At 37.3% G+C, this 15,908-nt stretch overlaps 1 protein-coding gene, 1 long non-coding RNA gene and 2 gene segments (V, D, J or C); all 4 read left to right on the top strand.

Moving 5' to 3' along the window:
• LOC125256745 overlaps positions 1–15,908 on the top strand; it is a 92,896-nt gene that overhangs the window by 3,971 nt on the left and 73,017 nt on the right.
• The window catches only part of LOC125256746, a 31,309-nt gene continuing 16,949 nt past the window's right edge, over positions 1,549–15,908 (top strand). Inside the window, exons 1-3 of the mRNA XM_048172966.1 lie at positions 1,549–1,766; positions 1,856–1,988; positions 2,787–2,910. Coding sequence (XP_048028923.1) covers positions 1,718–1,766; positions 1,856–1,988; positions 2,787–2,910 — 306 coding nt within the window. The 5' untranslated portion in view covers positions 1,549–1,717. The remainder of the gene's footprint in view (positions 1,767–1,855; positions 1,989–2,786; positions 2,911–15,908) is intronic.
• Positions 11,090–12,009, top strand: LOC125256754. The segment is given in 2 exon segments: positions 11,090–11,271; positions 11,361–12,009. Coding segments are annotated over 2 exon segments (384 nt in total).
• LOC125256763 lies at positions 15,284–15,831 on the top strand. The gene is made up of 2 exons (XR_007182176.1): positions 15,284–15,603; positions 15,690–15,831. It is a non-coding gene; the product is annotated as an uncharacterized LOC125256763 (long non-coding RNA).

Below are 15,908 nucleotides of genomic sequence, written 5' to 3'. Positions count from 1 at the left end.
ATTTAACCCCAAATTTATCTGTGTATCATCTAGATATGCTGAAGACATCAAACAAGTGATCAACAGAGTTTGGATTCATCAGATTGTTGAGAAGATATAGTTTTATAAGTGTATTGAGCCATGGCTAAATGAACTATCTTCTAAACGCTTTGACTAATTAAAATCCTTTTGATAACTTTTGTCATTAGTGTCTATAGATGACATGCAAAATTTTGTGTGAATCAGTCGAGTGGTTTAGATCGAAAAAAAAGATTTAGCAACTCAAAATGGCTGACGGACTACAACATGTTGTACTAATGTTGTCCACTAGAGGGAACCACAGGAGAAGAAATTTATTTTTCTATCAGTTTCCATCAGTTTGAATGTTTGAATCCAAAATTCACAGAACTTCATACACATGGACAACAAGACTTTCTGAGTAAACATGGCGAGATTCAGGAATTTTTTTTAAAGCAGTCATTTATATGAATGGGATTCAGAGATGAAGGTCATAATACTAATGCTGTCCACCAGAGGGAGCCACAGGACAACAAATCCTTTCAGATCTCTTTATGAAAGTCTGTGTAAATGGTTCAATAGATTGACTTGTATAAAAAATGCATATAGACCTAAATTTATAGTTTCATAAAGTTTAATAAAGCCCAATGTAATTAGTTTGCAAAAAAATGTAATCTCCAAAATACTTACAGATCATTCATTTTTATATTAATATTAATTTTATGCTATACTATTGAAAATTTGTTGTTGCCAGACGTGACTGAATGTATTGATGTTCAATTGAAAGAAAGAGACAATATTATCTGTCTATTTTAATATAGTACATAGAATAATACTTCCATAAAGAGATACTTAAAGACTCATATTTTATTTGAAAAGACACATGGCCATTGCTGTACCGTCTACTACACGATTCAAAGCGTTTCTGGATTGAAGTTTCTGAGCTGTAAAAGATCCCAATAACAATTCAAGCTACAAGTTAATCCTATTATGCTAGAGGATGTTCATGTGCATTAAAGCTGTCTAAAGACCAAGAGTTTGTCTTACATTGGCCATATAACCTGTTACGGCCAGGACTACAGTACCTGTTTGTCACTTTGGGTGGCGCAATTGCATACAGTGCTATAATATATAGTGTTTAACCATTTAAATACACACTGGAGCCCCATCGAATAAATTCATCACTGCATTAACTCATTATTATTCACCTCGTCCATTCCTGTTCTTCAGTGGTGTGTCTGTCTGTTCACACCGCCCTCTAGTGGCACAGTGATGTAGTGCAAGATAACATGAATAAAACTGTTGAAGGGTTTCTGTCATCAGTACAGCTGTGATCACCTGCGGTCTCGTACCTGCAGCCGAATTACAGTCGAGCTGATGATCACTAAAGCACTTTTGCTCATGTGATTTTGCTTAGATGGTGATAAGTTTATTCGACAGTTGATTTTCACAGTGTTTTTTCACATGTGGTTTGAATTGTTCTAAATTTTATGCTACATTTTTAAAGTTCACAGTATATTGATGATTACATGATACATATTTGATGTTGTGATTGACAGGATGAGATGAACGAGCTCCTCCTGAACCTTCATTTAGAGCCTCATTTAAATACAGAATGAGTTCATTTGCATATTGATCAGATGCTTCAGTGCTCTGAGAGTGTTTATAGTGCTGTGAGTTTAACACTTCATCACTGACACACACAACAATCTTCATCAACATGACCTTCATCATCATCTTCATCTGGACTCTCACAGCGTTTGCTCAAGGTTTGTGGAGCACAAGTTTGATATCAATTCATTTCTTCAAGTATATTGTCAAAGTTTTGAGTTGATTTTCTTCTTGTTGTGTGTTTCAGAGTGTAGAGGACAGATCACCGTCACTCAGAGTCCCTCAATGACAGCAGCTCAACCAGGACAAACTGTGAACATCAACTGTAAAACCAGCACAGATGTGCAGCGATGGCCTAGTGGAGATGAATGTTTAGCCTGGTACTTACAGAAACCTGGAGAAGCTCCTAAACTCCTGATTTATTATGTAAAAAAACTCCAGTCAGGAACTCCATCTAGATTCAGTGGCAGTGGATCTAACAGTGATTTCACTCTGACCATCAGTGGAGTCCAGACTGAAGATGCTGGACATTATTACTGTCAGACTTTCCATTGCAGAAGACGTTCTGATGGTTATTGTGCGAGTGACTATGTGTTCACACAGTGATAAAGAGTCGTACAAAAACCTCCGTCAGTCAGAGTCACAGTGACTGAACTGATACTGCAGCTGCTCACACACTTTCACACACTTTCACACACACTCAACAACAGTGAGGATCACTTTTATTGAGCTTCATCAGTTTTTGACGTTTATGATCATGATTTTTCATCACTTCAACTCCTTTTTTCCCTTATTAATTTAATTATTGCCTCCAATCCTCTTGACATCATATAATTGTATTTTATTTCATATATATATGACTCAGAATATCAAGTCAAACAGTGAAACTGAGTGGAGTTAAACTCATTTGCATCACATTTGTGATTGTGTTCCTCTGAGAATTGAGCAGATCTCGTTTCATCATGTATCTGCAGGTGTTTTCATGCTCCATTGAGTGAAGTTTATTTATAAAATATGAGCTAAAGCCCTGATCCAATGAAAGAGCCGAAACAAAAATGACACAAAAAAGGACATAATGTTACAATTATGTTTTATTGACTGAATTGTAATAAAATCAAGACTGAAAAAGCACACATATAGTCAGCAGATCTACTCTGAACACTGCTGTCTCCTCACAGTGTCTCCAGTGGACGCAGACTGGCCGCTCCGTGTGGCCTCACAGCTCACCGAGACGCTCTTCATCCACTCCTCCTCAGAGAGAGTCAGGCTGCTGCTCCAGCTGTACAGACCGTCCTTCTCCAGGAGCCCAGCTCAGGCTCCAGTCTGACGGGAAGCCCTTGTTGGCCACACACACCAGTGTTGCTGTGTTCAGAGAGGAGATCTCTGCGCTGGAGGGCGGCAGGACGCTCACTTTAGGAGGAGTGACGCCTGAGAGAAGCACAGAGGAATCAGTTACCAGTGGCTTTCCATTAGGATTCAAGAGAAAACTAGGAGAAATTCTCCAACAGCGAGAGAAACAACATGAAGAAAACAGTCAAAGAAAATCCATCATTATTCCTTTAACACATTAATGCTCACAAACTCCTACACATGAAAAGAGAAAATGTTCAGAATTCATTTCACATTCTGGTAAATATGCTGATTAATTATTAAAGCTGCAGTCTTTTTCAAAATACGAAGTTTCACCGGAATATGTCATCTGAACAAGTACGTAACATGTCTGCCACTTTTGTTCTAAACTTTTACAATAAACCATGCTACCAATGGCAGGGCTCTACAATGCGACCATTTCAGTCGGAATTACTGTGTGTGACTGTGAAAAAGTATTTAGAAGCACCAGTGCGACTGACCCGATCAGACCCGGTTCTACAGGGGTGCTAGAGGGTACAAAACAGGACAAAAAGATTTTGCAAATGTGACGCATCAGTGTGTATTTGTGTTTCCAGTCTGGAGAGTGTGGAGAGAGAACGTGTTGTTGCAGCGCTGAGCAATGTAGCCAATCACTGATGATTTCTTGAATACTGTGGCCAATCAGAGGCATTTAAGTTATCACTGTAAAACCCAATAAGTTGCGGTAACTCAAACCATTTGAGGAAACTAATTTCTTCAAACCATTTAAGTTTTAAAACTAATATGTATAAGTACTCTAAACTCATATGCATTGAGTTAAATTCACTTAAATTTTAGAGTTGATTTAGTCAATCATAAGAGTAAAGTCAACTTAAAAATTAAGTTTATTCCACTCATTCAGTTTGAGTTCAGGTAACAAATCTAAGTCTTAACAACTATATCATTACTTAAATGGTTTTAGGAAACCGATTGCGGTAAATGGTTTAAGTTAATCTAACTCAAAGTAATAAAGTTACATAAGACTAAGCAAAACTTAACATTGGCACAAAATGATGACAGAACAAGAGGGTATTCTTAAGTATTTATTGAAAAACAACAGTTACTTCACAAAATGTTCAAGCATAAAACAAAATAATTGGGCTGTCAAGTCAAAAATATAACTTTAAAACAATGTTAGATTTTTTCCCCTCCAAGTATAAGACCGCACAAACAAGGAAATATGTTTGTTTAAAAATTTCAATTTTAAAATTGTAAAAGTTTGTAAAATTAAAATATAAATATAAATTAACTATGTTCTAACACCACCAGAAACCGAGTAGATAATTTTTATGTAAGAAATGAATTTTTATGAATTCAACAGCACTTTCTGTACAAACTAAGTGTACTCCAAAGGCAGTGCACTGACTTGGCAGACATCAAATCATCTTCAAAGACAATCAAAATATCCAGTGGGTTAAAAGGTAAAAAGTTCCCTCTTCCTCCTCAACAGCAATGATGGTGAGTGTTGCCTTCTGCACCTGGTCAAGCTTCTTTTTCTAAACACATTGGAAAAAAAAAATTGTGTTAGTGTATGTCACCACACATAAAAACAACCCTTGTCAGAGCAGACACCATATTTAAATTTTCATAAATGAAAATAACATTGTGAAGGTTTTGGAGTATTGTTTACTCAATAGGGTGTGCTTATTTAAAATCCTGTAGTACTTTAATTTTCACAACATGTCTTCCAGAGTTGTTTGAATTTTCATTTTTATTAATAAAAATTTAATTTGGCATCAACCTAAAGTTATTAATTTATTACACTAACTAAAGAAAAGTGGTGCTTAAAGGGTTAGTTCACCCCAAAATGAAAATTCTGCCGTTCCACACCCGTAAGACCTTCATTCATCTTCAGAACATAAATTAAGGTATTTTTCATAAAATCTGATGGCTCAGTGAGGCCTGCATCGCCAGCAAGATATTGAACACTTTTAGATGTCTAAAAAGCTACTAAAAACATATTTAAAACAGTTCATGACTACAGTGGTTCAACCTTAATATTATAAAGCGATGAGAATACTTTTTGTAAGCCAAAAAACAAAACGACTTTATTCAACAATATCTATTGATGGTCGATTTCAAAACACTGCTTCATGAAGCTTTACGAATCTTGTTTCGTATCAGTGGTATCAAACTGCCAAAGTCACATGAACCATTGACATTTCAAAACACTTGATGTAACAAGGCCTCATTTACTGAAATCAGTGACTTTGGCGCTCTGAACCACTGATTCGAAACAAAAGATTCGTAAAACTTTGAAGCTTCATGATGCAGAGTTTTGAAATCGGCCATCACTAGATATTATTGAAAAGTCGTTATTTTGTTTTTTTGGTGCACAAAATATTCTAGTCACTTTATAATATTAAGGTTGAACCACTGTAGTCACATGAACGGTTTTAAATGTTTTTAGTAGCTTTCTGGGCATTAAAAGTGTTCAATATCTTACTGGCGATGCAGGCCTCACTAACATCTGATTTCATCAAAAACATCTTAATTTGTGTTCTGAAGATGAACGAAGGTCTTACGGGTGTGGAACGACATGAGGGTGAGTAATTAATGATAGAATTTTCATTTTTGGGTGAACTAACCCTTTAAAAGGATAGTTCAGCTTCAAGAGGAACATAAAAAGACAGATACCCACACCATGCATTTATGCTCATGTCAGCAAAAAGCTTAAAATGTTGCTAAGTAAATATAATGTTGTTTTGACCTACCTTGTGTCTTAAAAACATCAGCAGACTCTTCTTTACAAATAGTTAGACCCGCCAGATCGTAGTTCGAATGACATCAAAGCCAAAAAATGCAGCCCTTGAAAACAAAACAAAAAGTTAGGTTAGTTTAACTCACAATTAAACAACGTTTATGGGCAGTTTATTTTTATGATTCATGATAAGACAATTCTCAATCACTGCAACCTAGGATTAGCAATTAATTGACACCTTTATAAAAACCCCAAGTCAACTTCAGGATAAGTGCCAGTGGAAAATAACACAAAAGATAATTTTTCTATCCATATTAATAAAATCATAAGTTGCAAAAACAAATATAGTATTGCTTCAGTATACTTACCATTTGTGCTCCAAAAAAATTTTGCATTTGCAAAAATAGCAATTTACCCAAAAATTTAAATTGAAGAAAGATGTATTTAACATGTTCATAACGTGACAATTTGCATTTCGTAACATACTAAAGCCCATCGATTTGTTCAATGTGAATTATACTTACTCATATTATTGTAGCCATGTTGATATCACACCACCTTTCAACGTCTTTGCTCTGAAAAGATTAATTTCAAAAGCATGACAACAAATTGTTATTATGAGTTTCAAATTAGAAAACGTGAAGAGCAAATAACAGTCTTAAATTTTAACTAACGTTAGCAAAACAGCCATCATAAACGATCCTCGAGCCTCTGTTCACCAGGGCTTCGGCTGCTTTAGTAAACTGAATTAGCTTTACAAGGATATACTATATGAAACTTACGAAGCGAGTCATAAATAAATATTAACAATAAGTTTAAAGGTTGTAATATAGGGAATGGGTGGGTTTACATTAAGTTACCTGTTGCTGTAGTTCAGTGTTTCTCAACCAGGGGTCCATGGACCCCTAGTGGTCCTTGACATAATGCCAGGGGGTCCTTATATCACTTATCTGAATATGAATTTTTGTATATTTTGACATTTGACATGTTCCCATAAAAGAAGCTAATATATGCATAATATAACTGACGATATGACTAAATATAGGACAAGTCAACTAACGTAGTAGTAAATTATACTTTATTGCATTTGGTCGTCACAAAGAAATTAATGATACCAATAAGCAAATTTTATTCTGGGGTCCTTGAGGATGGTTCCAAATATGACGGGGGTCCGTTACTCAAAAAAGGTTGAGATTCACTGCTGTAGTTTATGTGGCACCGCGCGAGAGATGTGGAAGATGGTCTGCCAGCCGTCTCAAAACATGAAAGTCGCGTTATCTGAGTCCGACTGTGAGAAAGCACAAAAAATATTTCTTAATTTACCACAGACAATCTGTGGGGTGTAAAACACAGCATATCACCTGCCGTCGATAACTTGGATAACGTTAGTGTGTTGGCTGGCGGCCTGGCGCCTCGACTGTTTGCTAGCGAACGTTAAACAAATTAGTATTACTGAGCTGGTTAATCTTCAATTAAATAGGTACGAGAATAAAACCGAAAACGTTCAAAAGTGCCACAAATATGAATAAAGTAGTTAGAAATGCTTACCTGTTACTTTTCTTGACCGTTGCGTGAGTCCGTCTTGCTGCGATTGAAGGAGGGGAAATGGCACCGGCGCGGTTTTTGTTGTCTAGAAACGCACTTGATAGTAGGCTACTTTGACATGAATAAATGTAATTACTTTAAAAAGGCTTAATGTAGGTGTGTAGGCTTAATATGACATAGATCAATGTATCTATTATTGTTTGTGTGTTTATTTGACAGCTTTTAGTTAGGCTATTTATTTATAGATGGCATAAGCTATTAGATTAAATGAATTTCTGTAACTTAAACCATTAAAGTTAAAATAACATAGTGACTTATTTAGTTTGAGTTCTACTTAATATAATACGTTTTTGAGTTCACATCACAAAATTTGTTAAGTTGAATGAACATTTTTAAAGTTTTAAGTAAAATGAACATTTCATTTAGTGAATTCCACAGTTAGGTTTTACAGTGTACTGTTCAAAACGCTGGGGTTTTGAATATAAAATTATAAAAAAAAAAATTTTCTTTTGTTTTAACAAGTTGGAAAAAGAAAATTTTGACTGAGAAAAAAACGACTTTTCAGGTCATTATGCATCAATTTTACAAACAAGAACCTGTCCTATACTCTAAAAAATGCTTTTTTTTTTTTTTTTTTGAGTATCTGTCTTCAGGTAAATGATCTGGAGTGTGTTTGCATATTGATCAGATGCTTCAGTGCTCTGAGAGTGTTTATAGTGCTGTGAGTTTAACACTTCATCACTGACACACACAACAATCTTCATCAACATGACCTTCATCATCATCTGGACGCTCTTATACTGCTTTATACTACAAGGTGAACAGCATGTATTTGGAACAAGTTAAATTAATAATAATTTTAACACAATTTTTAAAATGTGAAAAATAATATATATTTTAATGACTGATAAATGATTTGTTTTTCAGGCTGTAGAGCTCAGATCACAGTGACTCAGACTCCTGTGAAAACTGCAACACCAGAAGAAACTGTTACACTGAGTTGTAAATTCAGTACAGCTCCAGGCTGCAGCCCACCATGTGTTGCTTGGTACTTACAGAAACCTGGAGAAGCTCCTAAACTCCTGATTTATTTGACCAAAAGCCTCCAGTCAGGAACTCCATCTAGATTCAGTGGCAGTGGATCTAACAGTGATTTCACTCTGACCATCAGTGGAGTCCAGACTGAAGATGCTGGACATTATTACTGTCAGAGTTATCACAGTGGTGGTGTGTTCACACAGTGATAAAGAGTCGTACAAAAACCTCCGTCAGTCAGAGTCACAGTGACTGAACTGATACTGCAGCTGCTCACACACTTTCACACACTTTCACACACTTTCACACACACTCAACAGCAGAAACATAAATATGATCTTAATATCAGCTTTGTTGAGCTTCATCAGTATTTCTTAAGATAATTAGAAATTTTTTGATGTTATCATCATTTTTAGATCATTTATGGTTTATTTATCCTCATTTCCACTCACTCGGTATTTTAAAGTCATTGATATTTTTGATCATGTACTTTTATTATTTTTTCTTCCTAATCTTAGTTATACAGTAAAGATCTGAGGAACTGAAGCTGTCGATCACACAGCGAGAGTTTATCTGGACACTTCCTAAAACTCCTGTTATAATCAGTGACGCTCTTACACTACACAATCAATCTCTGACTGTATTTACATCGTGTTTGCATTGTTAGTTATGGTGAAAGCATTTCTGGAGTGCAGAAATTTAGTTGTAATGACGAGATCACTGCATTCACACCATCAACAGACTGTCTGTCATCTGCTCAGTTTCTCATCACTGCAACCTTCCCTGTGATGAACAGATCTAAATATAAGACAATAATCAACACTTTCACCATTCGTTCATTTAGACAGCTGTAATAGTAAAAATGTAGTGATAGTATTCGAGAAGGTTTCACATGTAAACAATCAGAGCGCTAAAATCAGAGTGGAAATAACCAAGTTCATTCACAAATATGAGGCTGCAGCAGATGAGAAGATTTGAAGTCAATAACATCATTTTAGAGCTTCAGACGACTGAGAATATCGAGCACAGGTGAGATTATCAGAGATCCAAACACTGAAGGGTTCATCCTAGACCATTTGTCTATTTAACCCCAAATTTATCTATATATCATCTAGATACCCTGAAGACATCAAACAAGTGATCAGGGGCACCGTTGGCACGGGGGGACAGGGGGGTCAGGACCCCTGCAGTTTTGAAAAGATAGAAGTCGACCCCCGCACTTTTGATAAGGGCTGCTTCAATTAGTCACACTATATCATCTTTTAGCTTAGGATATTTTCTTTCAAATGGTCTGAAATTTTCTTTCAGACCATTTTCACGTTTCTGTGAACTTCCGTTTGTAAATAATCAGCTGTTTGTCGCGGATGTGAACAGGAAATGCGCTCTTGAACGGAGAAACGCGTGATCTCCAAACCATCGATCAAAGCGTGCTAACGTTTTAGGACAGGTCGATGGTATATAAATCATGCCCGAACGTTAGCGTTTGTCAATCAAGGCAAACCGTCCATTCAGAAACCAAGAAATTTGACACTTAAGGTAAGAAGGCTGATCTCTCAGGTTGACGCGCGAGCTGGCTTGACTGAAGTTTTCGTGAGGATTTATAGTTTATGGACTGTTTTGATTTCGGTAATTACATCTTGAAAGGCAAAAGCATTGATGGCATCTATAAAAGAGATATCTGAAATAGAAACGAAAGTGATATTGCCTCATCCAGTGGAGGACGCAGGAGAGGAGATCTGTGCGTTTCATTGGTATGTGTATACTGTAATACTTAATTTACAATGCTTATCAGTGGCGTGCACTTTGATCGTGAAAGTGAAAGTGCCTTTTGCGGTCGCATCGCGGTGCTCCCGTGTTCCCGATGTGAACGTGAGCTCCAGTCCAATACAATTTAGAGCGGTTAAGGCCCGGGTATACTTCATTTCCCGCGTTCCGTTCAGTCTCGAGCGAGCCTTTCAGAGAAACTTCTTTGCCCATGAGCGCGGAAAGACCATGGGAAAGACGCGTTCGGCGCATGCATATGTGCACCGCCCGTTGTCATTTATATTAATATTCATTTTATACTATACTATTGAAAACACAATTCAAAGTGTTTCTGGATTTAAGTTTCTGAGCTGTAAAAGATCCCAATAACAATTCAAGCTACAAGTTAATCCTATTATGCTAGAGGATGTTCATGTGCATTAAAGCTGTCTAAAGACCAAGAGTTTGTCTTACATTGACCATATAACCTGTTACTTCCAATTTGTAGGGCACTATATTAGGAAACCTGTAGCCTATGTATCCTTTGGCTCAACCAATGACTTTAGGCCAGGACTACAGTACCTGTTTGTTACTTTGGGTGGCGCAATTGCATATAGTGCTATAATATATAGTGTTTAAATACACACTGGAGCCCCACTGAATAAATTTATCACTGCATTAACTCATTATTATTCACCTCGTCCTTTCCTGTTCATCAGTGTCTCTGTCTGTTCACACCGCCCTCTAGTGTCACAGTGATGTAGTGCAAGATAACATGAATTAAACTGTTGAAGGGTTTCTGTCATCAGTACAGCTGTGATCACCTGCGGTCTCGTACCTGCAGCTGAATTACAGTCGAGCTGATGATCACTAAAGCACTTTTGCTCATGTGATTTTGCTTAGATGATGATAAGTTTCATCTACATTTCATTTTCACTGTTTTTCATGTGGTTTGAATTGTTCTAAATTTTATGCTACATTTTTAAATTTCACAGTATATTGATGATTACATGACACATATTTGATGTTGTGATTGACAGGATGAGATGAACGAGCTCCTCATGAACCTTCATTTAGAGCCTCATTTAAATACAGAATGAGTTCATTTGCATATTGATCAGATGCTTCAGTGCTCTGAGAGTGTTTATAGTGCTGTGAGTTTAACACTTCATCACTGACACACACAACAATCTTCATCAACATGACCTTCATCATCATCTTCATCTGGACTCTCACAGCGTTTGCTCAAGGTTTGTGGAGCACAAGTTTGATATCAATTCATTTCTTCAAGTATATTGTCAAAGTTTTGAGTTGATTTTCTTCTTGTTGTGTGTTTCAGAGTGTAGAGGACAGATCACCGTCACTCAGAGTCCCTCAATGACAGCAGCTCAACCAGGACAAACTGTGAACATCAACTGTAAAACCAGCTCAGATGTGTATTATCATAGTTCTTATGGACATTATTTATTCTGGTACTTACAGAAACCTGGAGAAGCTCATAAACTCCTGATTTATTGGGCCAACCGCCTCCAGTCAGGAACTCCATCTAGATTCAGTGGCAGTGGATCTAACAGTGATTTCACTCTGACCATAAGTGGAGTCCAGACTGAAGATGCTGGACATTATTACTGTATGAGTATACACTGTCCTAGTAGCTGTGTGTTCACACAGTGATAAAGAGTCGTACAAAAACCTCCGTCAGTCAGAGTCACAGTGACTGAACTGATACTGCAGCTGCTCACACACTTTCACACACTTTCACACACACTCAACAACAGACACTCTAAATCATAAAGAGATTCTCTCAGAAAGGTTTCTTTAGATCACTGTAAACTGAACACAATCACAAACTCCAGAAAATGTAGTTGTAAACAGAAGCATGTATGTTCATTCATCTTCAGCTGTCAATCATAACACAAGAGCAGCATATATAAACAGCAGCTTACGTCACTCCAGTGAGAATATTCTTCCTGCGTCCCTCCATCACTCCATCTCCACCTTTATGTCTGTTTTAATTCATTTCAGAAGTCCTGATGTTCATAGTCGAGTCTTGTGACAGAAACAGATCCTCCATCATGGACACGACAGATGTGTTTACCTGCAGCATTAGTGCTGGTGATTTACAGACTCTTTCTGCAAGTTACATCGTTACGCCAGTAGATGGAGACAAGAGACTGACTTTATGAATGAATGAATCAATTATTAATCAACTGATTTGTTCAAAACACTGAATCATTCAGGAAAGAAACAAGCATATTTGATGGCTCTGTGCCAATGAAGAGGCTGCATGTTCGTTCTGAAGATCAACCAATGAAATGATCCTTCACAGCCGCACTGAAATGTTGGTTCACGCTATAGTCAGTCTCTGAAGGCAGGAAATCAACTCCTTTATTCCCTTATTAATTTAATTATTGCTCCAATCCTCTTGACATCATATCATTTTATTTTATTTCATATATATATTGCTCAGAATATCAAGTCAAACAGTGAAACTGAGTGGAGTTAAACTCATTTGCATCACATTTGTGATTGTGTTCCTCTGAGAATTGAGCAGATCTCGTTTCATCATGTATCTGCAGGTGTTTTCATGCTCCATTGAGTGAAGTTTATTTATAAAATATGAGCTAAAGCCCTGATCCAATGAAAGAGCCGAAACAAAAATGACACAAAAAAGGACATAATGTTACAATTATGTTTTATTGACTGAATTGTAATAAAATCAAGACTGAAAAAGCACACATATAGTCAGCAGATCTACTCTGAACACTGCTGTCTCCTCACAGTGTCTCCAGTGGACGCAGACTGGCCGCTCCGTGTGGCCTCACAGCTCACCGAGACGCTCTTCATCCACTCCTCCTCAGAGAGAGTCAGGCTGCTGCTCCAGCTGTACAGACCGTCCTTCTCCAGGAGCCCAGCGCTGCTCTCCTGAGACCTGCTGCCCGTCCACCTTCAGCTCAGGCTCCAGTCTGACGGAAGCCCTTGTTGGCCACACACACCAGTGTTGCTGTCTTCAGAGAGGAGATCTCTGCGCTGGAGGGCGGCAGGACGCTCACTTTAGGAGGAGTGACGCCTGAGAGAAGCACAGAGAAATCAGTTACCAGTGGCTTTCCATTAGGATTCAATAGAAAACTAGGAGAAATTCTCCAACAGAGAGAGAAACAACATGAAGAAAACAGTCAAAGAAAACCCCATCATTATTCCTTTAACACATTAATGCTCACAAACTCCTACACATGAAAAGAGAAAATGTTCAGAATTCATTTCACATTCTGGTAAATATGCTGATTAATTATTAAAGCTGCAGTCTGTAAGTTTGTCTCTTTGTCTCCATCTCTGTTTGAAACCTGCAATTGCAGTTATTTGTGGAATGATCTTCCTCACATGGGTTGTGCGTCGGCACGGCTCCTCAGCGCGGACGAATCTAATGTTTTGAGGTGTTTGTGTGGCTGTCAGTCACCGCACCAGTGTGGATCTTCACTTACTTCACAATTACAGATTCAGCGTCTTGGAAGTTTGTTCAAAATAAGAAGTTTCACTGGAAAATGTCATCTGAACAAGTACGTAACATGTCTGCCACTTTTGTTCTGAACGACTGAAAAAAAAAGTTTTATAATAAATCGCACTACCAATGACTCTACAGTGCGACCATTTCAGTCGCAATTACTGCGTGCGACTGTGAAAAAGTGTTTAGAAGCACCAGTGTGACTGACCCGATCAGACCCGGTTCTACAGGGGTGCTAGAGAGTACAAAACAGGCCAAACAGATTTTGCAAATGTGACGCGTCAGTGCGTATTTGTGTTTCCAGTCTGGAGAGTGTGGAGAGAGAACGTGTTGTTGCAGCGCTGAGCAATGAAGCCAATCACTGATGATTTCTTGAATACAGTGGCCAATCAGAGGCATTTAAGTTACACCATTAAAAACGCTGGAGTTTTGAATATAAAATTATAAATTCGATTTTTTTTTTCTTTTGTTTTAACAAGTTGGAAAAAGAAAATTTTGACTGAGAAAAAAAAAACAACTTTTCAGGTCATTGTGCATCAGTTTTACAAACAAGAATCTACACTTTTTTTGAGTATCTGTCTTCAGGTAAATGATCTGGAGTGTGTTTGCATATTGATCAGATGCTTCAGTGCTCTGAGAGTGTTTATAGTGCTGTGAGTTTAACACTTCATCACTGACACACACAACAATCTTCATCAACATGACCTTCATCATCATCTTCATCTGGACTCTCACAGCGTTTGCTCAAGGTTTGTGGAGCACAAGTTTGATATCAATTCATTTCTTCAAGTATATTGTCAAAGTTTGAGTTGATTTCTTCTTGTTGTGTGTTTCAGAGTGTAGAGGACAGATCACCGTCACTCAGAGTCCCTCAATGACAGCAGCTCAACCAGGACAAACTGTGGAGATCAACTGTAAAACCAGCACAGATGCGCTCATATGGAGCGGGAAATACTATTTCAGCTGGTACTTACAGAAATATGGAGAAGCTCCTAAACTCCTAATTCGTCTTGTAAACAGCCGTCAGTCAGGAACTCCATCTAGATTCAGTGGCAGTGGATCTAACAGTGATTTCACTCTGACCATCAGTGGAGTCCAGACTGAAGATGCTGGACATTATTACTGTCAGAGTTTTAATTGCAGAACAAATTCTGGTGGTTGTGTGAGTGATGAAACATTCACACAGTGATAAAGAGTCGTACAAAAACCTCCGTCAGTCAGAGTCACAGTGACTGAACTGATACTGCAGCTGCTCACACACTTTCACACACTTTCACACACACTCAACAGCAGAAACACAAATATGATCTTAATATCAGCTTTGTTGAGCTTCATCAGTATTTCTTCAGATAATTAGAAATTCTTTTGATGTTATCATCATTTTTTAGATCATTTATGGTTTATTTATCCTCATTTCCACTCACTCAATATTTTAAAGTCATTGATATTTTGATCATGTACTTTTATTATTTTTTCTTCCTAATCTTAGTTATACAGTACAGATCTGAGGAACTGAAGCTGTCAATCACACAGCGAGAGTTTATCTGGACACTTCCTAAAACTCCTGTTATAATATAATTACAATAATCAACACTTTTCACCATTCGTTCATTTAGACAGCTGTAATAGTAAAAATGTAGTGATAGTATTCGAGAAGGTTCCACATGTAACAATCAGAGCGCTAAAATCAGAGTGGAAATAGCCATTTATTTCTAAATTATGACAATTATTGATGTAAAAATCATATGAACATTATAAGTGCACCTCAGGAAACATTATAAATAATAATAAATCAGTTGGTGAAGCGACTCAGACGCCTGCAGTGAAATCTGTTCATCTAGGAAACACATTCACCATGTCCTGTAAAAGCAGTCCTGACGTCTATCAGAGTTGGGATCATCAACCTCTATCCTGGTTCAGTGATAAAGAGTCAAAAACCTCCGTCAGTCAGAGTCACAGTGATTTGTGCTAGAAACACTGAATAAGTTCATTCACAAATATGAGGGCTGCAGCAGATGAGAAGATTTGAAGTCAATAACATCATTTTAGAGCTTCAGACGACTGAGAATATCGAGCACAGGTGAGATTATCAGAGATCCAAACACTGAAGGGTTCATCCTAGACCATTTGTCTATTTAACCCCAAATTTATCTGTGTATCATCTAGATACCCTGAAGACATCAAACAAGTGATCAACAGAATTTGGATTCATCAGATTGTTGAGAAGATATAGTTTTATAAGTGTATTGAGCCATGGCTAAATGAACTATCTTCTAAACGCTTTGACTAATTAAAATCCTTTTGATAACTTTTGTCATTAGTGTCTATAGATGACATGCAAAATTTCGTGTGAATCAGTCAAGTGGTTTAGGAGATCGAAAAAAA

The sequence above is a fragment of the Megalobrama amblycephala genome, linkage group LG21 (assembly GCF_018812025.1).
Source record: "Megalobrama amblycephala isolate DHTTF-2021 linkage group LG21, ASM1881202v1, whole genome shotgun sequence".
In the NCBI taxonomy this organism is placed as follows: domain Eukaryota; kingdom Metazoa; phylum Chordata; class Actinopteri; order Cypriniformes; family Xenocyprididae; genus Megalobrama; species Megalobrama amblycephala.
This window is presented reverse-complemented; position numbering and strand designations above follow the sequence as displayed.